Genomic DNA, 23,838 nt, shown 5'->3' on the forward strand with positions numbered 1-23,838 from the left:
ATCAGTACAAAATATTTTGCCAGAGCGAGATAGCATATATGCTGCCCTTTAGCTAAAAATACAAAACCGCCGTTCACACTGATCACCATAAACAACAATCTCATTTTCCAAAAGCCATGGCTCTATCTGGTAATGGAATACAGTCCACTCAAGAGCTTCTTGACGCTCAATCTCATGTTTGGAACCATCTTTTTAACTTCATAAACTCCATGTCTCTGAAATGCGTAATTCAACTTGGCATCCCCGACATCATCCTCAAACACGGCAAACCCATGACGCTTTCAGAATTAACCCATTCCCTCCACCTCAACGATGCCAAATCCCCCAGTCTTGAACGTTTAATGCGTATTATGATCCATTCCAAGTTCTTTATCAATGTCAAAATCTCTCAAGTAGAGGAGACTGACGGGTATTGGCTCACACCAGCTTCTCATCTCCTCTTGAGAGACGAGCCCTCGAGCATGAGGCCTTTTGCACTCGTCTTGCTAGACCCGATTTTGATAGATCCATGGCATCATGTGAGCAAGTGGTTTAAATCTGATCATGATCTGACGCCGTTTCTGACCACTCATGGCCGGACATTTTGGGAGTATGCTGCGCAAGACCCGAGGCTGAATTGTTTCTTCAACGAGGCAATGGCCTGCGATACAGTGCTGGTTGCTAGTGTGATTACTGGAGATTGTCGAAATGTATTTGAGGGTTTGAAATCGATGGTGGATGTTGGTGGTGGCACAGGAACTGTGGCCAAGGCTGTTGCCGATGCTTTCACCGGCTTGAACTGCGTTGTGCTTGACCTTCCGCATGTAGTTGCTGGATGTGAAGGGACTGAGAACTTGGTTTTTGTTGCAGGTGACATGTTTGAGTACATTCCTTCTGCTGATGCAGTGTTCATGAAGGTGATCCATTTTGATTTTCAAATTAAGTATTAAATTAATCGAAAATTTAAAGTTGTCATTAACGGTATATATTAAGCAACAATAATTCTAATTTTATTGCTGTGTAACTATTAGTAAATAATAATTAAAATTATCACTATAAATAATTAGTGGTATATATAATGGTAAGTAATATTAATTCGTGGTAATAAATATAATTTTATTGTCATTATAAATTCGTCACTAATTATTTATATATACTGTCAAGTGCATAATTCTTGATGTTCTTATTTTTAGCTTGGATTGTTTTTACATTATGAATATTCTCTCCAAATGGAAGAAATATACCTAAATTCCCTTCTAATGTTGAGTCTGTACATACTCAGATTCGGATCGAATTGGGGATAGGCACACCCCTTGATAAAATGCTAGTGTAATGTATTTCAAAAGGTGTTTCTGTAAATTCTTGTCTCTAAATAGGGGGTCCAATTCTAATTACAACTACAACATCAAGTACTTTCACAAAAAATAGGGGGTGTTGGTACATTTGAAGCTAATATCATGGATATTAATGTAATTTATTTTTAAAATTATTGTCACTTAATATATTTTTGTTGATAATTCGAAAATAGTTGCTTAATGATTTATTAAAAATATTCTCTCTTATTGTGTAGTGTACATTAATTTGCTAACCTGTTACAATTAAAATTGCAAGCAGTGGATATTGCACGATTGGCCAGACGAAAAATGTCTTAAAATATTGGAGAAATGCAAACAAGCAGTCTCTGACAAAGACAAAAAAGGAAAGGTGATTATAGTAGACATAGTTGTGGATTTCCAGAAGGAGCATAAGGCAATAGAAACTCAGCTCTTCTTTGATATGTTGATGATGAATGTAGCCTCTGGAAGAGAGAGAACTGAGAAAGATTGGGCAGAGCTATTTTTTGCTGCCGGCTTCACGAGCTACAAGATTACTCCTGTATTAGGATTGCGTTCTCTCATTGAGCTTTTTCCATAATTCCTAAATTTATTTTTCTTTCTTTGCATGCCCGATTGTGAACTAGGGCCTCCCTTTTAATTCATTGAATGGAGTAGATAAGTGACCTGTGAAATGAATAATTACATCTTGAATTGGATAGAATAAAAAGTTGTAGATCATGTTGAGTTGCATTGTGATTTTTAAAATATTACACATGTGTTCATTCTTGAACATTATATAAGTGAACTCTAATTTTTAAGTGATTAGACCTCTATATTCTTACTATTTTCTTTTTGAGTTGCGTGACCATTTATTTGTGGTAGACAAATGGTAATCGTTGGATGTGATCAACTATTGAGTCATTGAATAATAAATTTTAAGAATCAAAGTAATGATAATCTTTTACGTGTTGCTTGCGTTTGATCTTTGTTTGAACTAAACTTAGCTTACATTTATAGGTGTTGGTGGTTGTTTTCTTGATAAGTTGTAGACTTATTCATCTACTATCATGTCCACATATCAAGAGTTAGGTTCAAATTTTGAATTCTTTTCATGTCAGTATATGGTTTTCTCCTCACCAATAGCTAGCAAAATAGAAATCATATTTTTAAGGATTTTATAAATTTCAAAGTGCTGTTGGCCAGCGAACTAATCATAAATGTTCTATTTTGTTGTATTTGACGGATATGTGTATAATAGAAGTGGCAAATGGGCAGGTTGAGTTAAGTTTGGATTGGGTCCAAATAGGTCGGGTCTAATATCGGTTGGATTTAAAATGGGTCCAAAATAAGTTGGGTTATAAATGGGTTGGATCGAATTAGTATAAGCCATTTTACTAATTTGAATTCTAAAAGTTTCAAAATTTTCATATAATCAAAAGTAAAAAGGACAATATCTGAACTACAAAAAATGTAGCTAATACTTATAATGTAATGTAACTTAACCTGTATTATACATCATTTTTGAATAATGACCAAGTACATTAAAATTCATTTGCTAAATCATAAAGGAAAAAATTCTACTAACATGCTATATTTACCAAAATAATTCATAAAATTTTTAATGTTTTTTGAACAAACACCAAACCGTACAACCAAATTCTCTATATTTGTTGAGAAATAATTTTCATTTTCATCATCTTCAAAGTCATAAGTTGTAATATAAAATAACAAAATCACATAAAAATATAAAGTAAATGACTAAATAATTCAAAAAAATAAATACATGTGTTCGCTTGTGTGTGTGAATGGAGAAAGAGAATTGTAGTGCGATCGATTAGAAGAAATAGGGAGGTGGTGGGTTTCTTTTATTTTATCATAAGGGTTGAACACATTAAGAATCCATATTAGGCCCATCAAGAATCTAATTAGACTCATTAACAACTCATATCCATCCAATATAAAATATGAATTTATTTAATTTTCATCCATATCGATCCATTTTAGATTATAACTAACCCAATCCAACCTAACCCAAAACTAGTTGGGTTGGATTGAACCCGTATGGGTCTTAACCCACGCTGACACTACGAGTGTGTAACCTTATGGATGAGAAGATAGTTGTGTTTGTTATGTTGGTCATATTATTCACTTGCACCCAATTATGGGTATGTTAGGTACATATATATGCATAGTTTTGGTTAAAGAGGAATATTTAGATGGTTTAAAATTGTAGTGTTGTTAGAGGTGGCTACAAAAAGTTCGTAGAAAGATGAGAGGGAGACCAAAAAGAGAAAAAGCTAATTTGGTATTATTTATTTAAAAATGGTTAATTTTATTAGTGTATTAAAAATATATTTAATAATTATGCAAAAGTCTCTCAAACAAGAGTGCATCTCTCTTAGATTAGGTTCTCCGGGGACTCCTATTTCTCTAATTTCTCTCTTTGCTTCTTCTTTTGCTTTTCTCTTTAAATTTGTCATGATTTATTTATGTGTGTTGGTGCTAGCACATGTTGTTGAAACTTTGGTTCATCTTTGTCCTTGTGTTTTGACCAAAGGCATAATGGATGTTATATTTTGGACATGGAGAAAAAGCATTGTATTTGATAGAGGGGGACTATGAAGATGGAAAAGTGATCCTTCCACGAAACACTGTCGGAACTTGTAAATTTTTTTGTCAAGACGTCAGAAATGCCATCTCTATGAAGCTTCTTTTTCTTTTAGTTTGATTTAAAATTTTCCAAATCGTAAAATTTATAGGGAAGAGGCATTAATAATTTATATGGTAAAAGTTATACTGACTGATGGTTTCATAAGACAATTATCATCGCTTATAGGCAAGGAGCAACATTAAATAATTTGATCCAAACAAAACTTTCACAGTGTCAAAACAGAAACACATTTTCACAATTAGAGTACTTTGATTAATTTCAATTGCTTCGGCCTTCAAAATTCAAATCAGAACTGAATCAGTCAACTTAAATTAACGGCAGGCAAGATATACTATGTTTTCGACACCACAGGAAGCATTTTAACTCATGAAAACCAATGGAGCTCATTTTCATTATTAGCTTCTTTCCGAGCAGAGTAGCAGCTAATAAACGATCAACAGTGCTACATATCTGTCAAAGAAATTCAGGGAAGGCATTTCTACTTCACACTTTCGGTGAAGGTGAGTTCTTCCTATTGGCAATGGCTTTTGCATGAGCAGAGGAGAAGTTGCTCTAGTCTCTCCTTGAAAAGGTAACAAGTGCCATAGCTGATGAGAAGAGGGGGGTGAAGGAATACAACTGAACATAGTCTCTGCTGCAATTAAGAAGAACAATATTTGACAATCAAATGTGTAAATGTCTAAATAAGTCCAAACAATCGGATATAATCTCATTTAAGTAGCTTCTTCAGGTCAATAATACAAATATACATCACAAGATGCAAAAGAAGATTAGGAGAAAAGAATGCACGGATGTGGCTAAGAACCTTACTCTAAGGAGTATTGTTAATCTAAACAATTTTTCATTTGCTGGTGAATTAAAACTTTGGTTCGTGATCAATGTATACAATGAGATCATCCAAGAGCAGAGGAAATAAGATTAGGTCTCATTATAAAAGAAAAGATCTGCTTCAACTCATAGTTCTCTTTTAAGCAGAGCAACAACCACCTCTCTTTACTGCTGAAACATCATCCTTAGAGCCAATGTTGATGGTCTGACCTTTAGGTAAATTTGTTGAATCATCACCAGCTTCAAGAGCTTTCTTTTTTACAGCATTATATATCTGAGTAAGCACTTCCGAGAAGGCATTTTCCACATTCATTGATTCCAGGGCAGATGTTTCCATGAAAAACATGCTCTCCCTTTCAGCAAAAGCTTGTGCGTCTTCTGTGGCAACAGCTCGCAAGTGACGCAAATCAGCCTTATTGCCAATGAGCATGATTACAGTACTTGAATCGGTATGATCTCTGAGTTCCTTCAACCATCTCTCTAAGTTTTCAAATGTAGCATGGCGTGTAACATCATAAACAAGCAATGCACCGGCAGCGCCTCGATAGTAGGCACTTGTTATTGCACGATATCTACATTGAAGAAAAGAAAAGAAAAAAGCACACATGAGCCAAGAATACATAGACCAGTATACTGCAAGTGGTATACTCACTAATGCAAAAGATAGAATTGAATTGGTGTACTATGACATATGACATAAGAATCTCAAAAGAAATACTATAAAAAAACAGATCCAATTTAGGCAATTGATAGAATATAACTAACAGCTTCCTAGACATAATTAAATTTCCATTTAGTTGAAGTAAAAGAAACCTTCAGGAAACAAAGATTCTTGGGTTGATAAGTAAGAAATTAAAAATGTGTAAATTACCTTAAAACATATATGAATATGATGATGACATCTTACTCCTGTAAAAGCTGACAATAAGTTTTGTCACCAGATAAAATGGGTAGCAGTAATGGGTAAAATTCTCTTTTGCCAGAGTTTATGTAAATCTTTGGGACTAAAATTCAGTTTACTCAAATAGACCACAAGTGAATACAAAAATTCATGCATGAGATACTTTGCATGTTTAGCAAAATGCAAATAAGAAGTTAATGTAGATCAACTCTTGAGTTAAAGATAACAAAGAACACTGTCCAGAAACGAAAAGATGATCTCCTGGCCCTCAGGCAGCTCTTCGAATTGGATTCTATTTTCAGAAAATTCCAATGGGCTATATGTTCAGACAAAGCAAGCTGTAAAATTTTCTACTCAATTTCATAAGCGTCTCTAAAATCCCACCGCTATACATATGCATCTAAAGTCTATCAAATTAACAAAATATTCACCACCTACAAAAGAAATGAATATGAGAAATTAATAGAATCCAGACTAGCTGAATTCTAAATCAAATTGGACCAAACATCAACAAGTTTTGTTCGTCCACAACAAAAATAGCAAAGAGATATAAACTGCAAAAGAATCAGACCCAATATCTATACATAAAAGCATAAGCCACGTAATAGACCATACTCATTTTGAATCCCTAGATACCAAACAATACAAACTGAACAGAAATCGAAATTCAGATCCCAAATTTCAGTAATTCATAAGAAAAATCACCTCACTTGGAATCACAACAACAAAATAAGGTCTCAAATGCAAATGTACGCAAAACTGAACATGTGGAATATCATATACCGTTCTTGGCCAGCGGTGTCCCAAATCTGGGCCTTCACGACTTTCTCATCAATGCGTATGCTGCGAGTTGCGAACTCAACGCCAATTGTTGACTTTGACTCCAGGGTGAACTCGTTGCGGGTGAATCTGGACAGCAAATTGGATTTTCCGACTCCAGAATCGCCAATCAGCACTACCTTGAACAAGTAATCATAGTCGTCTTCCACTCGGTACGCGCCCATGAGTTCGTACAACTGTGTAGATGTTCTGACTCTGTAAATGTGTATGTATATACGAGGGTTTTAAATGTAGGAGTCATGAGAGAGATATAGAGAGAAAGAGAGAGAAGAGAGAGAAGAGAAGCGAAGCAAGGGTGATGGTTACGCCCTGTTTGGGAAAGAGGAACAATAGAAAGTACTGAGAAGACGGACACCTATTCTAAGTTCAAACAATTTCATAGCCCCATTTATTATTAATTATTAAACAAACACGAGTGTCAGCATACATATATATATATATATATGTATGTACTAATATAGAATTTTATATATATACAATTCAAATATATTTTTGAATATTGTATCTGAATGAAATAATTTAAAGAAAGAGAGAGAGAGAGAGAGATTTAAAATAATTTACTAACAAACAAATTTAAATTTTAATAATATTTCATAACATATAACTTAAAATTCATTTTATTAGTTTCGATCTATTGTTCATTTATCTTTGTTTCTTGTTATTCAATAAAACAAATACAAGGAGAAAAATGCAATTTATCCCTTGATATGAAAAATGTGCAATTTTCACCAAAATCAACAAATTTTTTTCTTGAGTTTTTTAAAATGAAACAAAATACCTCTTATAACTCGTCATGCAATACATGCGCCCCTTGATTTGGGGATATTTCATACGGCATCTGGACCACAGTCTTAGAAGGTGTCATATTTAACAATTTGATTGCCGTCTCAAAAGCATACCCCCTCAAAAGGACAACGATAATTCAATAAAACTCATCATGCATCGAACTATGTCCAACAAAGTTTGATTCCTTCTTTTAGAGACGTGTTCAATTGTGGTGTTCAAGGAGGGGTCCACTAAAATAGAATTTCATTCTCTTTCAGATACTACAAGAACTTCCACATTCAAATACTCACCACCTCGATATGATTGAAGGATTATAATTTTGCAATCAGTTTAGTTCTTCATTTCAAGTCTTCATTTTTTGAACCGTTCAAAAAACTCAGATTTATACCTCATCAAGTAAACATAACCACATCGTAAGAGATCATTGGTAAAAATTATGAAGTAGGTGAGTTCGTCTCTGGCCTACGTATTTAGTGGCTCGCGGATGTCTGAGTGGATCAAATCCAACATACGGCTAGCAAGCGTGAATTACAAAAAAATACCAGATTTGGAACAGTAATTTTGGAATGGGCAACATCCGTTACAGATTGGAATGGTCTTTTGTAATGGATCACAAATGTTGACGTCATCAAGCCTTTATGTTGAATTTTCGTGTTTTGTGTTACAATATCCCTTCCATTTTTTTCTAAAAGGTGAATGATCGTAAAAATCTGTTCCAAATATGAAACACCATTTGGAATGGTCGGCATTGTGTTGAACGTTTATGCTGAAAATAAAGTTTCCTTACCAATTGGCCTATAAAAAATTGTTAGAAATTTGGAATAATTTAGCACTGTTACAAAACGTATTTGCAGTTGTAATTGCTTCCTTATTCATTTGTAATGTGTTACAAATATTGTTCCCAAAAGGGACTTCTGTAGCCTAATGGCTGGATTTTAATAGCTACTTTTGGTCACTTCAAAAATTGTTCCAGAACCCATTTCAAAGCATATTATATATATATATGTGTGTGTGCGAGGCATGTTGTTTCTTTTCATTCTTTCCCACTCTCTTAAATTGTTAACCACATATACTCTCAATTTCTTTTTGAATTTCGAGCATATACAATTGATTAGCTAGAATTAGGTTATTTTATCGTGCTCGGTTGATCTTTTCAGCTGGTTGATCAGGTAACAAGTTAAACCTTCTTTTGTTAATTAAAGTGCAGTTGAATTTATTATATTTTTTTTATTTTTATGTTAAGTATATATATTTTTAGTTGCAAGTAATATTTAGTAATTTATAGCTCGAAGAATAATTATATATAAGTGTATGTATAGTGATCATTATGTTAAGATAATTGATGAGATGGATGTATAAAAAGAATTTGTCAGGAAGGGCGATTTTAAGCCGAAATTTGAAGGGTCTTAATGGGCCAAGTGTCAGTGTGGTTATATGAACGACAAGTTTAAGTGCTAGTATTGGGAGTACAAAAACAAAAGGTTCAAAGTGCTAGATGAGGTAAATTTTGACTTACACACGAGAGGATTTATTTCAAAATACTATAATTCAATTTTTCATGCGCGAAGAGAAGGTGCAGAATACTTTGATACAGTAGACAAGACCAGTCGGACCAGGAATCAATCATACCTCTGGCTCGGTTCATAGATATAAAATTGGTGTCAATTGACTCGGTGCGAACCAGTCAAAGTTGATTGATAGATTTTTTTAATAAAAAAAGCTCCCTCTCAACCTCAAACCTTCAACTAAAATCAAATTCAATTTCTTCCCGAATCTCAAAAGGTCTTTTTTATCTTTTTTTTTTCTCTTACAAATGTATGCAAATTAAGATGTCTGGAATTGAGTTGATTATAATTTTACAAAATCGTAGTAAATTTGACTAATTTTATTTAATTATTTATCTATTTAGTAAAGATTTATGTTGTATGTATGCTTTTATTAGTTGAATTCAACGTATATTTATTTTAAATTTAGTTTTTATATTTGTATATATATACATATATATATAATAAGATTCGAATTAATTCGTTTTTTCAATTTGATCCGATTGATTAAATTAATATCTAATAATTTTACCGGTTTGATTTTCAATCTAATTCTAAAAATATTAGTGTCAACTGTTGAGTACAAAAGTTGAATCTTTGGAAGCTGAGGGACTTCAATTTTGACCCCCATCCAGCGGGATTCAAAATGCTACATCGATGAGCATATCCATACTCATTATGAGTTGGTTGACTAAATTTACAATGTTCTTGAACACTGAAAAAGCTTTTCAAACCAAAATACAAATTCTTCGATCGAAGGAATTGTATTAACTCTTTCGCTGCCGCCGATGGCCTTGGATGAAAGTGTGAAGAAAAAGATCTCCGTGATTTTTTGCGAATGGAGTGCAAGAAACGTAATTGTGACTTGAAGTTTGAGAAAGAGGCGATCTGTTGCTGAAATCCCAACTGGAGATGGCGACGAGTCTTGCTCTCATCACTTGTTTGTATTTCGCTTCTCTCTACATCCACCTCTCATATTCCTCTCCTTCTCGACTACCCATTGGAATCCACCCTCTAGGTCAATTTTCTATTGCCCAATCTCTCAGACACACACACAAACAACATTCGCACGCCACAATGCATTGTGAATTGAGCATTATAGTGTTGGAATTGCAGACGAGAAGTACTACGATGCGGAGCTGATCAAATGCAAAGATGGGTCGAAATCTTTCACCAGAGACCGTCTCAACGACAATTTCTGTGATTGCGCCGACGGCACTGATGAGCCCGGTAATTTGCCTTTGTCTTTTTCTAATTTGAGTCATTTTTGCATCTCTTCTTATATTTAATGGAGCAATTCATTAGTTTGTTTCATGTATTTTGGCTTGTGCACTTTTTGTTAGTAGAGTGAAGTCTCTTCGTTGTCAAATTTAGTGGCTGAAGAAAAGTGTACTGGAAAATGAGAAATAAATTGTTAGATCGAAAAATGTTGTTCAATTTAGGTATTTTGCAAAGAGAAGTCTTGGTTTTTGGGAACTTTAGCTGATTACGCACTGTAGCTTTAATTGTGTGAGTTCTGATGTGTTACCTGAGTTCATGTAATATATATATATATATATATATAATATTGATTTGTTAGTAATTTTGAAGTTTTATGCTGTTTAAGTTTATGTGGCTTTATTTTCGATTATGTAGGAACTTCTGCATGTCCAGCTGGCAGATTCTACTGCAGAAATACGGGAAGTACACCAGCTTTCTTGTTTTCTTCTCGTGTGAATGATCGCATTTGTGGTATGTGTTCTATTTCTTTCCTGAACTTCTTTTCATCTGGATAATCTTAGCATAGTTTTTGTTGACTTGCATATGTTTGTGAAAATAGCTTAATGAAATAATGGGTTCTACCTAGACGCCCTGATCTTGAAAATCCACTAAATAAGACACAACATATATATCCAGGCTATATAGAACTTGTTTCCTTTGTGTTTTTTTTTTCGGTAAATTTGTTTCCTTAGTGTTTTCCTGGTCATCATTGCACTGGGTAGGCTTGCCAATTTAACACTATATGGATTTCAATTTGGCGAGTGATATTATTGATGCTTTCACATCAGAATAGACCTATGAATGATCTATTGTTAACTTAGTACTATTTGCTTGCACAATTTAATCACCTTAGCAAATTCTGCATGCCCCCTTATCTTAGCTTGCCGTGTTTATAAAATCACTACATAGGTAGAGAGGTATTATATGTTCCACGGCCGTCAACTTTTCTCCTCCTCTCTGAAGCGTCAAATTTCAATTCAAGTTAATAAAGCCTCTAACCTGTAGTTTCAACTTGTGTATGTCATATTTACTTCATACCAACTGATACTATTTGACATATCTTATTTAGTTCTAGTAACTTTCGTTCTTATAGACTGCTGTGATGGAAGTGACGAATATGGCGGAACTGTCATTTGTCCTAACACTTGTATCATGGGTGGGAATATTCTCTATCAGAGAACAAATTATGACTCGACAACCAGTAATCTGGATTCTCGTAATTCAAGAAAAACTAAATCTGGGATTAAGATGGAGGACTCAGTACAGAAACTTAGAGGTATTTCTTTGTCTACCACATTGCTACATTAAACTGTGTGTTTCACCCTTTCATAGAAATAACATTAAGTTGCTATTCCAGGTTGAAGGCTTTGATCTATGTCCAGGTGTTTCTTGTGATTGTTGCTGTGGCTTTCCTACTATATCGCCGGCGAAAGACTAGAAGAAGAAATTCACGATGAACAGGTTTGTCATTTTACCTTCTTTCGATCATGATATATTGACATCTACCTTCCCCTTTGAAATTTATTCCTGCAGAACAATTTTACCCCTCTGGTTTTGCTTCATCTCTTTTCATATATGTATATTTCCCTTTATGTGACCAACACATGGTGCAACCCTTTTTAGAAAATTGACATGATGCTGCTCAAGCTCCAAAACTTGACCATAGACTCCTGCAAGGCAAACTTGTTAGTCTGAAAAACAGTTTCTGGGAGTGCTAAATCCATATAGTTTGTTCACCGTGAAGTATCACAAGTTTCATTCTTTCTCAGTCTTAAATTATATTCAGAATACAATATTCTTGGTGATGGTGGATGAGCATTTTTTCATCTGAGCTGAGTGTATCCAGCAGTCAAGAAGTTACGCACACCGTACACTTATAAGACCTCCAAGAGTTGGTTGCCCTTGATATTATCTGGCCACAGGTTTCATTTCCTCTGATTTTGTATCCTTAGAGTCAGATGTTCAGTTAATAATTAGAGTTGTGGAGCTGATCGTTCAGAAGATAGCTATAGTGCTTTGGTTGCTGAAATGATTGAAGCTTAGAATGTCGGAGGTTTTTTAAGTCAGTTATAGATAACGAACTCTCTGAAATTGACAGTGAAGTTTTTTCTGCATATTGTTATATCCATCTTTATGTTTTGATTTGAAATGATCTCTTTACCCTGGTAGTGATGAAACAATTTATTCGCCTTCCCATTAATTGTCCTATTATTTTTAGAAACTGAACAAACACCAGAAAAAGACATTTGATTATTTAGAGTAATGTTTTGAAAATCGAATAAGTGATTGAATCGGATAAGTTATTGGATCACTGGTTCGATTGGTCAATTCGAATGTAAAAATTTAATTGATCTAAAATATATTATGTACATATATATATATATATATATTGTAGCATATCAATACATTATATATCAATTGATTAAATAAATGTATTAATATATTATATATCAATTGATTTTTAACAATAATTTATAAAAATGGTTCAACTCATAAATAAATACAAATCTATAATAATTTAACAATAGAAAACCAAAAAATCTCTTTGAGGAAGCAAATTAAATCAAAATTCAAATAAAAAATAATTTAAAATTTAAAACACCACAAACGCTTGAAATTTGAACGCTTTGTTGATTCCCTTTTGAGTCAAATAGAGGTAGAAACTACAGTCTCAATAATCCTTTTTTTAAAAGAAAAAGTAAAAAAGATTGGAGAAACTTGGAGAATAGGAGAAAGAAGTAGATAAAGAAGAATAAGAAAATGGGAAGAACGCGATTGGCAGGCTCATTGTCCCGCATTGGAAGCCAATGTAATCCAACCATGGTTCAATGTATCGGCCAGTGCGCACCTGAATTGGTCAGCGTGGATCTGATAAAAACGCCCGATACCTTGAAGAATTTATTTAAAAAATGCAGGAAAAAAGAAAAATTAGAAAAGTAATATGTTTTGGAAAAATTTAAAAAAGTAAGTGCCACTGCGATTACTCATCATGGTGCCACAATTTTTTATTTAAAAAAAAATTTCTTTTAATTTTTTTTTTAATGTGTCACCACGGTGACATTTTTTTTTATATAAAAAAATTTATTTATTTTACGATGAATTATTGCTAATTTCTCGTTAAAATTTCGGCACCATCATGGCGAGTTGTCAACCATCAAATATACTGTTCGACTCCCCTTGATGAGACGAACATTTTCCCACAAACAATTTTAAGTTTTATCACTCGTAAATAATGAATTTTTAGCACGAACACCACACCTTTCGGCCGTCGATTCGCTTCCATCGGAGCGACCCACGATCACGAACCACCACCACTGGACTCGCCTCGACCTAACGGTTCTAACGAGACCAACCTAATTCAATTTTATTAAATATTTGTTAAGATATGAAAATTTGAAAATTTTTTCCGCTGAAAATTCGCGCTGAAGCTGTTTGCTACCATTTCTCCACCGTCAGGACGAATCACAGATTAAGACCATAGCCGTTCGAATCCTGTGGTCCAGACGATTCCAACAAGACCAATCTTGCTCAATTTCATCAAGTATTTGTTTGTTCAATTAAAATTCATATATTTTAAAATAGTTATAATTTTATTAAATTCTATTTAATTAATTAATAATACTATTTATAATTAATTAATAATTAATAATACTATTTATAATTAATTAATAATTAATAATACTATTTATAATTAATTAAATAGAATTTAATAAAATTATAACTATTTTAAAATATATGTATTTTAATTGAACAAACAAAAAAAAGAAAATGAATTTGACAAACAATTTCAGCGAATTTTTGGTGAAAAAATCTTCAAATTTTCAAATCTCAACAAATACTTGATGAAATTGAGCAAGACTGGTCTAAATAGTATTATTAATTATTAATTATTAATTAATTATAAATAGTATTATTAATTAATTATTTTTATAAATAGTATTATTAATTAATTATTTTTATAAATAGTATTATTAATTAATTATAAATTTAATTATTAATTATAAATAGGATTATTAATTAATTATAAATAGTATTATTAATTAATAAATAAAATTTAATAAAATTATAACTATTTTAAAATATATGTATTTTAATTGAACAAACAAATACTTGATAAAATTGAGTAAGATTGGTCTTGTTGGAATCATTTGGACGATAGGATTCGAACGACTATGGTGTTCATTTGTGATTCGTCCTGACGGTGGAGAAATGGCAGCAAACAGCTTCAGCGCAAATTTTCGGCGGAAAAATCTTCAAATTTTCATATCTTAACAAATATTTAATAAAATTGAACTAGGTTGGTCTCGTTAGAACCGTTAAGTCGAGGCGAGTCCAGTGGTGGTGGTTCGTGATCGTGGGTCGCTCCGGTGGAAGCGAATCGACGGCTGAAAGGTGCGATGTTCGTGCTAAAAATTCATTATTTACGATTGATAAAACTTGAAACTGTTTGTGGGGAAATGTTCGTCTCATCAAGGGGAGTCAAACGATATATTTGATGGTTGACAACTCGCCATGATGGTTCCAAAATTTTAACAAGAAGTTGGCAACAATTCGTCGTGAAATAAAATAATTTTTTTTAAAAAAAAAAATTGTCACCGCGGTTCATACATTAAATTTTTTTTTTTCAAAACAATGTCACCGCGTTCTTTTTTTTTTTAAATAAAAAATTGTGGCACCGCTATGCCACTTACTTTTCTAAATTTTTGCAAAACACATTACTTTTTTAATTTTTCTTTTTTCTTATATTTTTTAAATAAATTCCCCCGATACCTTTACAATTATATAATTTTTGGACGGAGGTATGAAATTATTAACTTTACCTTTATAATACTTTTTTTATTTTTTTAAAAAATTATTAAAAAATCAAATTGGGTGGATGGGAAACTTATAAAAATTATTAAAAAAATTATCCACTTAGTGCACAAAAAAGATAGAAAATTTAAAAAAACAAAATTATAATTTTTATCCACAAGGGCATTTTGATTAGTTCATCACAAAATATAGACGAAAACCTAACGGATTGGACTAATTGTTAGATGACTATTAAAATCGGGGGGATTATTCGTAATTTTTCAAACAAAAAGAGGGTATTTATAATCATGCCAAACCTCAGAGGAAATAGTTGTAATTTACCCTTGTAATATTATATAATAATTTGTGATATTTAATCGTTTTTATAATTTTACTAATTCTTTGAGAATATTATTAAACATTGTATAACACATTTGCATCATATCATTCGATAATATCATGATTCGTCATAATGGATGTGAAAAAATACCTATCAATATTATGGCCGATACAACGACTTTGAACCATGAATCCAACATTATACATCATTGAACATTTTCAATTATTAAGTAATAAGATGAGAAACAAATCTCCATTCTTTACATAAAAGTCTCAGAAAGCGACTATGTTCTTGTTCCCGGCCCCATAGTTCATCTTTGGAGATGATGTCTATTATTGCCACTCATGATCTTATTGTGAGAATATTTATTTATCGACCCGCCATAAACGTACGCAAGCGTCGAAGACCTAAAGCCATGAGAAAACAAATTTCCACGACAAGGATTCGTCAAGAACGTCGTCCTTTGGTAGGGTAGCTGGCTTGCAAGGCAATGCCGCATGTCCCGCGCTTATCAGCAGAACCGCGCTTCATTTTGACGTAGCCGCTGTCGCCCCAAGTCGTGCCCCATGAGTTCTTCACAAGCCAGTACTTCTCACCGTTGTCTTCACCGTAGCCAACAATCGTAACCCCATGATTCAGATTGTTCCCACAATAGCCCGCGAACACCCCGCTAGAGTAGAACTGAAAGTCGTATCCGCCAGCATCAATGCCTACCGACACCGGCTGCTTAGCCACCGCAGCTTGTATCCTTTTCTCGTCCCTAGCTGGTATTGCTACGTAGCCGGTTATCTTTGCTGCTTTCATTTTTTCTTTGGTGGTGTTGCACATGCCTTCTTTCCCTTGATATGGATAGCGTTTTTCCGTGGTAATGCCGTGATTCTTGATTATGAATTGAAATGCTTTCTCCATGTATCCACCCCTACAGCCTTGGTTATCTGGAGTGGAGTCACAGTCCACGAGCTCTTGCTCGGACAGGGATACCAGTTTCCCTGTCTTGATCTTGGTGATGCCTTCTATTGCTGCTACTGCAGAGAATGCCCAGCAACTGCCTGTGATGAAAGATAGGTATTTGATCACTGCGCATGAATACTTTAGCAATAGGAATCAAGTTGTTGCATCAAAGTTCATCCAAGGAGATGGCCTCCAATTCTTATTGCATGTTTCTTGAGAGGAGGAAACCTGTGGATTATCTGTAATTAACCTCTAATTCACTACTGTTAATTATGTTATAATAGCTAGAAAAATTAGAAAGAAGAGTAAATTTGTTGGTGATAGCAACGAATTTAGCAATAAGAATTTCAAAGTTAACATTTAGAAACCAAATGTTTCCTTGTTATAATTAGAAATTAATTATTACGGTCAAGTAAATATTTTTTTTGTTAAATTTGTTGCTAACGTAAATTAGCAACAAATTCTTGTAATAATTGTATATTACTGCATTACAAAAAAAGAAAAAAAATTGCGACAAAAATTCAAGTGAAAATATTAATATTTTCAATAGTTATAAATTTAAGTGACATTCCCCCCCTCCCCCAAGAAAAATTGTCCGCAGACGAATTTTATTGAAAAGAAAAATGTAATTTTTATTTTATAAATATATAAGAGTGATATTTTTGGTCCACTTGAAATTTATTTTGACAATGAAAGACAATTATTTTAAAAAATGGCACATTAAGGAACTTTATCTTGAAAATTACCACCTTGGCCGGAAAAATTCATGTGACAGCTGCAAATTGGTGATATTTGTTTTCAGCTACAAATGTCTTCGATGTGCTATCTTTTTAAAAAAATATTATTCTTCAGTGCAAAAATCAATTAGACAATTGAAAATGTCATTCTCCTATATTTATAGGATGAAAATTATAATTTTTTCTTAAAAAAAGATAGCGACACATGTACGCTAACAATCTGGTAGATGTGCCGTTAATTGTCTACAATAATAAAAATTTATCACTAATAATTATATCGACAAAATCAAATTATTGTCACTTAGGGAATGTTTGAGCACGTTTAAAAAAAACGCTTTTCAGTTTTTGACTCCAATAAAATACTTTTGAAGTGTTTGGGATAATTACTTTTGCTTCTAAAACAGTTAAGAAAAGTGATTTTAGGCCAAAAGTTAGAAACATCTTAGGGATTACTTTTAGTTGCTGTGGTTTTTTTGTAAATAAATCCAATTTTGTTTATTACTACTTTACCCTTATTATAATAATCTTAATCCAACTTTACCCTTTTAATTTATTTTTATAATTGTATATGTAAAATTCATACCGGAGTTTTCAAATAATTTAAATTTTAAAAATAATTAAATTTACTCTTCCACATATTTAATATTTTAAGTTTTTTATATCTTATGTGCTATATCATCTAATTATATTATTTCATTCACATATTATTATTCGATTAATTAATAAATTAATTATTTTTTGCAATCATGCAAGTTTAATTATTGTATGTGAATCAATAATTATATTACTTAGTAGGAGCACTATTAATAAATATAAAATATTAATCGAAATAATGTTTATGATTTTTTATGGAAAAATAATTAATAGTGACAAACAATAAGTGAAATAATAGGCACAAAGATAGTATTTTTTTAACACGTAGGGACAAAACAGTTTTTTATCATTTAAGTTTATTTTAAAAGTGATTTTTTTCCAAACACTATTGAACTTAGCTTTTATCTAATCTTCACTTTTTTTACAAACATTATCAATTTTTCCTTCTGCTACAACTTTCAGCTTTTTTTACAAAAATCTCTTGTTTAAAAGTATTTTGTCGCTAATATTATCTTTTGTTGCGGCTATCGATACTCCAGGTAACAACGCGAGTAGTTAAGTATAGATATCTCATTTATCAGCAGGCTAAAATGTTTATCAGTATTGACAGAAAATAAAAGGTTTTGTACCACAAGTCCCTTGATCCTTGATTGGAGTCACAGCCTTGTGCTTCCTCCAGTCTACGCTGCGTGGTAAATCAGAAGAATTAAACGTGCTGTTCTGTGGTTTATGGGAATTCCCATGATTCCTGTACCCTAAGTAGATCGACTGAAACTCCAGGTTCGTCATGTCTGCAAACTGATTGTCAATGACAGTGTATCCACGATTCTGAGAGTTGGTGAAGTCGATGAACTGAACATTAGACTGGTAGATTCCAAACCGCAAATTCCACTCGTCTGTGCTGCTGTATCTTCGTCCGTATCGTTTTAGCCAATCTTTGTACCGTTTCTCCATGGATTCGGTTACGTTCTCCCTCTGCTGATCGTTCTCCAAATACGCATGTGACGAGACGAACAGAATGCACATGAGCACAACCCCACGGTGATAACTTGTCGTTATCGTTGGAGTTTTCATGGTTTGGCCCAATGCAGGATGAGTTGTGATGTCTATAGCTTGTTTACGATGTTTTGTTTGTCGATGTTTACATAACGTAGATGCCTGCTGGTTTGGTATACCAGTCTCACTGGCAATTCAGTTGGATTCATGTGTTTTTTGTTCTTGGCTTCCAGTGCTATATCTGTTGCTGAGGCAAGTTTGATGTGTTTTCCTTAGTCTAAGGTTCATGCTTCGTTTATGCGTGTAACTGTGTACACTTGCTAAATTCATTGGCAGCAATGAACTCATGAAGGTGAAATTCTGAAGTTCTTTTGGACCTCTATGGATCGATTTTCTCAAAATTGCCTAACATCGTTGTCTATGGTCGAGCTATGGCTCTATTTGTATTTTACGAGGTTAAATGTATTTTACCCCTTATGAAAATATTTTGATAAGCATAAAACTCCTTTTAAACTAAAATAGAGAGCAATGCAATCTTCAAACTTTTAAAAAGATGTTCATTGTCACCCACATCAAGGAGTCACTTTACCCAACCCCTTTTTTTAAAGGGATACTACATTATATTTGTTTGAAATTTGGTATAATTACATATGAATTCTCAGGAATTTAAAAAATTACACCAAGTATTCTTTACGTTTAGTTTTGTTCAACAGATAAATTTATGACATTCGTCGATATCAGCAAAAAAGGTGAATGAATATTCCAATATATATTTACACCGAAAGACTTATTACAGGCTCATTACATGTCAAATAATTTTTTTTTAATCAAACTATAAAAGTCACGCACAATATACCAACGATATTATGAAAAATTAATTGGAGAAAGAATGTCAGATGGGAATTAATTATTGAGCCTAGAAGCTTGCTCCCAATTTTGACCAACTCCAAGCCCGAATACAAAAATACATTAACATGGAGGGAGGCTGCACTAGGAAGTACAAGCATGAAATCCTCATTGAAAAATGCAAGAACAGAAAGGTGAGGCTCTGCTCCATGAAGATTTAAGGAATAATCCCTCCTTGGTGGAGGCACACAAGCCCTCTTTCATAGAGGCATTTAAATCCTTCTTCAGGTAGGCATCTAGGACCTTTTCCAGGAAAGCACATGAGCTCTCTTCTAAGCAGACACAAAAGCTCTGTATTCCACATGTATAGGCATAAAAAGCCTTGCTGCGAGTGGACATTTGTCGCTCCTCCGATGAGGCCCCTAAGCCCTTCTTCGAGTAGACACCTTCAAATAATTCATCTTCGATGGAGGCACACAAATCTCATTCGTTCAAACACAAAAACCCTATTCATAATACACATTTGTACTGTTAACATTTTCATGCAGAAAAATAAAGTCCTGGGCATAGAAGGCACTTATTAAGTCCTCCCTGGGGGCTCACAAGCCCTCATTCGTAGAATCACATATGCTTTGCTCCAAGTAGGTATCTTCAGAAAAGCACTGCTCCCCACAAGCATGAAATAAACTCTTCTTTCTCTAATCATGCTTGTGCTACTAACATTTCTTTGCAGGAATGGGAAAAAAAATGGCTTCCTCTTCATGCCAGTTTATTGTCTTTGCTAGATGAAGACATTTGCTTTAATAAGTGGGGAAGTCTTCACCTATTAGTCTTGAAGGACTGAATGTTGCCCATAAAAATAAATTGATCCAAAGAGGCCTAAGTAATCCAACAGGAAAAGAAAACCGCAAGAGTCCAAAATAATGCAAGGCCAAAGATGCCCCCAAGAGGCTTTCAAGAAGCTCAGTCCAAGTATAGTCCTTAAGGAATCCAATAGGTGGTGCTCCCAAGTAATGAATTGACCAAAAACAAAACCCAACTAGCCCAAATTTGAAAGATCCTAAATTCGAGACAGTTTGAAAAGCCTACAAGAAAGCTCAGAGACTTGGAATCTCCTAGCCAAAGTCAAGGATCACGTAGCGTCCAACGGTGGCCTAGGTGGTATCTGATGAGAGACAAATTACTAAAAATACCAAAGTATCCCTCATTAAGGGTAAAAAGGACATTCATGCTGAAAATCTGCCCCTAGCTAAAGTTATTAAGAAATATGGAAATCCGCGTGCGTAATCAAGGGCCAAGATCGTGGATTTCCGCCCGTTATGCTATCAGACGCTTGATCAATGACAAACGTACAATTAGAGGCTTAAGGTCCATGATTACGACACGTGGCAGGTCATCATAATCAACTCTAGCTCTATAAATACATTGTGCCTAAACCAGTTAAAGGTAATTCATTTTCTATTAAGTCCAGTTACCTAATTCTGCGTACAATTATACATCTAGACTAGAAACTAACTTGAGCGTCGGAATGTCTTCGTTTGAGGACCGACCCGACTAGCTTGACGTGCTTTCTGATCCTTAGGAATTATCAAAGATTTGGGAGTGACGTGGCGCGATCTAGATCGCTGATCAAGGTCACCTTATTCGAGCCCGATCAGTATCCACTAAGACTTCTGAGGGCATCAGATAAGGACCAACCTCCTTCTTAATTAGGATCACGTGGTGCCCCCAGCCAAATGTAACCCCTAAACTCTAAAATCTTGGACTTGGGTTGGGGGAAAGTCTCCTCAACCTACTCTTTTAAAAATTTAGGAAGACATCCTTATCCTCTAAGATACCCTTATCTACAGCGGGCCTCCAACTTTATGCAACCACTTTGTATCATATTCCACCAAATTTGTGAGAATCGTCCACTAAATCCATAGGGAATTTGGTTTTCTCCATCCGACTGATGATTGCCTACAAGTTAAGAGCTCTCGTAGAAGGAGAAAACAACTTGATCTTCATACTACAACTTTAATTTAGCTGAAAGAAACTCTTTCGTACCAAGAGTTTTATTTCAATGTTAATCTCTCTCTTGTACAAAAAAAATGAGGAATAACACTCATTTTCACTCATTTACAATCTTCCATTTTCCAACACTTTATTTCACTACTTTCTATTCCAAGTGGGATGTTTTTTTTTCTCGCATCAGTTAGTATTTTACTTTAGTTCATCCTTCGTATAAATGACGATTTTTCCTACCCAAAACAAAATTATCTATTTATATGATTTTAAATTTTAATAATTAAATAGTTTTTCCGATCATTATTATAGTATGAAAACTTATTACCAAACACTGCAACATCTTATTTATCCCAGCACTCTAAAAACTTATTTTTAAAATAAAATTTAATATTTTTAAATTTATAACATCTCATAAATCCCTTTAAATAAATTTAATAAAAAAAAACACTCTCTCAATCACAAATTCCCACTCAAACCATTTTCTATTCCCCAGAAACAAAAAGTCAGCAGAATGCTTCATCTCTCAGCAGTAGTGTATATATACACACATTAATCATCAAGTGACAGCAAAACCTGAGTCTACAACTATGATGATTAGTGCGTCGCCACAAACAAATGGCATAAAAAACGCATAAATTCCAGTATAGGGGAAGGTGCGTAGAAATAGGGTTGAGCAGAAAGAGAGAGAGAGAGATGGGGAGAAAAGGGACACATGCCCCTACATGTGGGTATAGTTTGGAGACAAAGTAAAGGGGAGTTAGGGCGTGCAAACACTTCACATGCCCTATACATCATCCCTTTTCAACACCCTCACTTCCCACAGCTCACTACTGCCCTCCAATATCCACCCAATACCCCCCTTTTTCTTAAATTACCCCAATCATTGAAATTTATAGTTAGGATAAATTACATTAACACCATTTGATATTAAATTTAATTATATAAATATTTTTTATCGTTTCTAAAATTACGTATACAGTACTCCTAATAGAATATTAATATAATTTATCGAGGTAAATATATTTTTAGTCCCATAAAATAAGGGTAAATTTTATTTTAGTACCACAATTATGGCTTTTAGTTCCATAAAACTCAAAATCACCCCTTTTTAATCCCAACAAGTGTGATTTTGGGATTTTTTTAGTCCCAAAACTGCAATGCATTTTTAGTGTTAAACAATGCCTCTTTAGTTCTAAAACACAATGCATATGGCTTTTTGGGACTAAAAAAAGCGTGATTATGAGTTTTACGGGACTAAAAGCAACACTTGTTATAGTTGTAGTACTAAAAAAATTTTGCCCTTATTTTATAGGACTAAAAAAATATTTTGCCCTCATTTATCTCAAGGGTGTTGTGTAAGTCTTTGCATTGAGTTATCGCTATAAATTATAACTACAATCTTAGGAGGTATACTCATAATTTTGTAAAGGATACGGAGTGTTTGTATAATTAAACTTATCCTCAGACATTGTCAATGTAATTTAATTACCCTAAGTATTAATTTTCATGTTGGCTCAAAAACTTGTGTAATACTAGCGATTTGAGCTAATTTAAATTTTTATTATATTCAATTAAAAAATTAAATAGCTGATAAAACATGAAAAAAACCTCAAATATCTATGAGAGAAGATTGTGGATAAGAAGTTAACTGTAAATTAAGAGATGGTGGAAAAATAATTGTGTTTAAGGGTGTTTTATTTGATATCCATATTATCTATCAATGATAATTATTATTAGTCTCTTCCATTTAATTAATATTACTAGTGTGGTTAACTGCACATGCATGCAATGTGTGTCTACATATTAATCATAATTATGATTATAACAATAAAAAGTTATAAAAATAATTATTGAAAAGATTGATGGTTCAAATCAATTAAAGTAAAATATAAATTAAAAATTATCTATTATTAAAAGAAGTCAATAAAGAAGAACAAAAGCAAACTAATTTTCTAATATAAAATAAGAAACATCACTACAAGACGTAACATTTAATTATAGTTATTATCTATAATTAAAAATAAATAATTATAGTAAATAGTTATTTCACAATCATATATATGTTATGTGTGCACATATAAATCATAATTAAAATTATAATAATTAAAAATCATAAAATAAAAAGTATGCCGTTTACGGAAGAGATTGATGGTACAAAACAATTTAAGTAAAAAAATTAGCTTTAATTAAAAAAGAAGTCATAACGAAGAAAAAAGCAAAATAATTTTCTAATACATAATAAGGTTGAAAATCACTACAAGAAACACAATCATACTTGAAGTGGTTTTACATCCATCATCTCGATAAATTGAGCAATGCATCAATTTAATTAATATATTAATATGACTAGAAATAATAATTCACAGAAAGTGAGACAAATATGCACATAATTAAAGTAGAATTAATACTCACACATTCGATGAGATTCGAACCATAACGTCGGATTTATTC

The 23,838-nt window shown here is 33.1% G+C and overlaps 4 protein-coding genes across 7 annotated transcripts; 2 read left to right on the forward strand and 2 right to left on the reverse strand.

The window, feature by feature from the left end:
- LOC105178458 (8-hydroxyquercetin 8-O-methyltransferase) lies at positions 1–2,120 on the forward strand. Its single transcript, XM_011101925.3, has 2 exons — positions 1–896; positions 1,594–2,120. Exons 1-2 carry the CDS (start codon positions 117–119, stop codon positions 1,891–1,893), a joined length of 1,080 nt encoding a protein of 359 aa, XP_011100227.1. The 5' UTR covers positions 1–116; the 3' UTR covers positions 1,894–2,120.
- Positions 2,121–4,650: 2,530 nt separating this feature from the next.
- Positions 4,651–6,905, reverse strand: LOC105178456 (ras-related protein RABA1f). Its single transcript, XM_011101924.3, has 2 exons — positions 6,479–6,905; positions 4,651–5,366 (listed from the first exon to the last, which is right to left on the reverse strand). The coding sequence occupies exons 1-2, from the start codon at positions 6,697–6,699 to the stop codon at positions 4,934–4,936; spliced, it is 654 nt and encodes a 217-aa protein (XP_011100226.1). The 5' UTR covers positions 6,700–6,905; the 3' UTR covers positions 4,651–4,933.
- A 2,578-nt stretch (positions 6,906–9,483) lies between these two features.
- On the forward strand, positions 9,484–12,239 carry LOC105178455 (kinase C substrate, heavy chain-like protein). Of its 4 annotated transcripts, none has more exons than XR_849134.3 (6): positions 9,484–9,883; positions 9,982–10,095; positions 10,501–10,596; positions 11,219–11,401; positions 11,483–11,586; positions 11,749–12,239. XR_849134.3 is itself a non-coding variant. In XM_088876079.1 (6 exons), exons 1-5 carry the CDS (start codon positions 9,778–9,780, stop codon positions 11,580–11,582), a joined length of 609 nt encoding a protein of 202 aa, XP_088732205.1. In that variant the 5' UTR covers positions 9,742–9,777; the 3' UTR covers positions 11,583–11,586; positions 11,749–12,239. The 4 variants fall into 4 exon arrangements, 2 of the variants coding, with proteins under 2 accessions (XP_011100225.1, XP_088732205.1); XR_016063007.1 differs by having other exon boundaries at positions 11,912–12,239; XM_088876079.1 differs by having other exon boundaries at positions 9,742–9,883; positions 11,219–11,411.
- Positions 12,240–15,703: 3,464 nt separating this feature from the next.
- Positions 15,704–18,612, reverse strand: LOC105178454 (senescence-specific cysteine protease SAG12). Its single transcript, XM_011101922.3, has 2 exons — positions 18,168–18,612; positions 15,704–16,305 (listed from the first exon to the last, which is right to left on the reverse strand). Exons 1-2 carry the CDS (start codon positions 18,610–18,612, stop codon positions 15,704–15,706), a joined length of 1,047 nt encoding a protein of 348 aa, XP_011100224.1.
- Positions 18,613–23,838: the final 5,226 nt, after the last annotated feature.

Source organism: Sesamum indicum, linkage group LG12 (genome assembly GCF_026168435.1).
Source record: "Sesamum indicum cultivar Baizhima isolate 11 linkage group LG12, ASM2616843v1, whole genome shotgun sequence".
In the NCBI taxonomy this organism is placed as follows: Eukaryota; Viridiplantae; Streptophyta; class Magnoliopsida; order Lamiales; family Pedaliaceae; genus Sesamum; species Sesamum indicum.

Bases quoted from the DNA above. Each gene is read 5' to 3' on its own strand.
- LOC105178454 (XM_011101922.3), bottom strand. From the start codon at position 18,612: ATGAAAACTCCAACGATAACGACAAGTTATCACCGTGGGGTTGTGCTC. The intron at 16,306-18,167 runs GTACAAAACCTT...CTTTCATCACAG, and splicing joins CAAGGATCAAGGGACTTGTG to GCAGTTGCTGGGCATTCTCT.
- LOC105178458 (XM_011101925.3), top strand. From the start codon at position 117: ATGGCTCTATCTGGTAATGGAATACAGTCCACTCAAGAGCTTCTTGAC. The intron at 897-1,593 runs GTGATCCATTTT...AATTGCAAGCAG, and splicing joins CTGATGCAGTGTTCATGAAG to TGGATATTGCACGATTGGCC.
- LOC105178455 (XM_088876079.1), top strand. From the start codon at position 9,778: ATGGCGACGAGTCTTGCTCTCATCACTTGTTTGTATTTCGCTTCTCTC. The intron at 9,884-9,981 runs GTCAATTTTCTA...TTGGAATTGCAG, and splicing joins CATTGGAATCCACCCTCTAG to ACGAGAAGTACTACGATGCG. The intron at 10,597-11,218 runs GTATGTGTTCTA...TCGTTCTTATAG, and splicing joins TGTGAATGATCGCATTTGTG to ACTGCTGTGATGGAAGTGAC.
- LOC105178456 (XM_011101924.3), bottom strand. From the start codon at position 6,699: ATGGGCGCGTACCGAGTGGAAGACGACTATGATTACTTGTTCAAGGTA. The intron at 5,367-6,478 runs GTATATGATATT...TCTTCAATGTAG, and splicing joins GACACCGCTGGCCAAGAACG to ATATCGTGCAATAACAAGTG.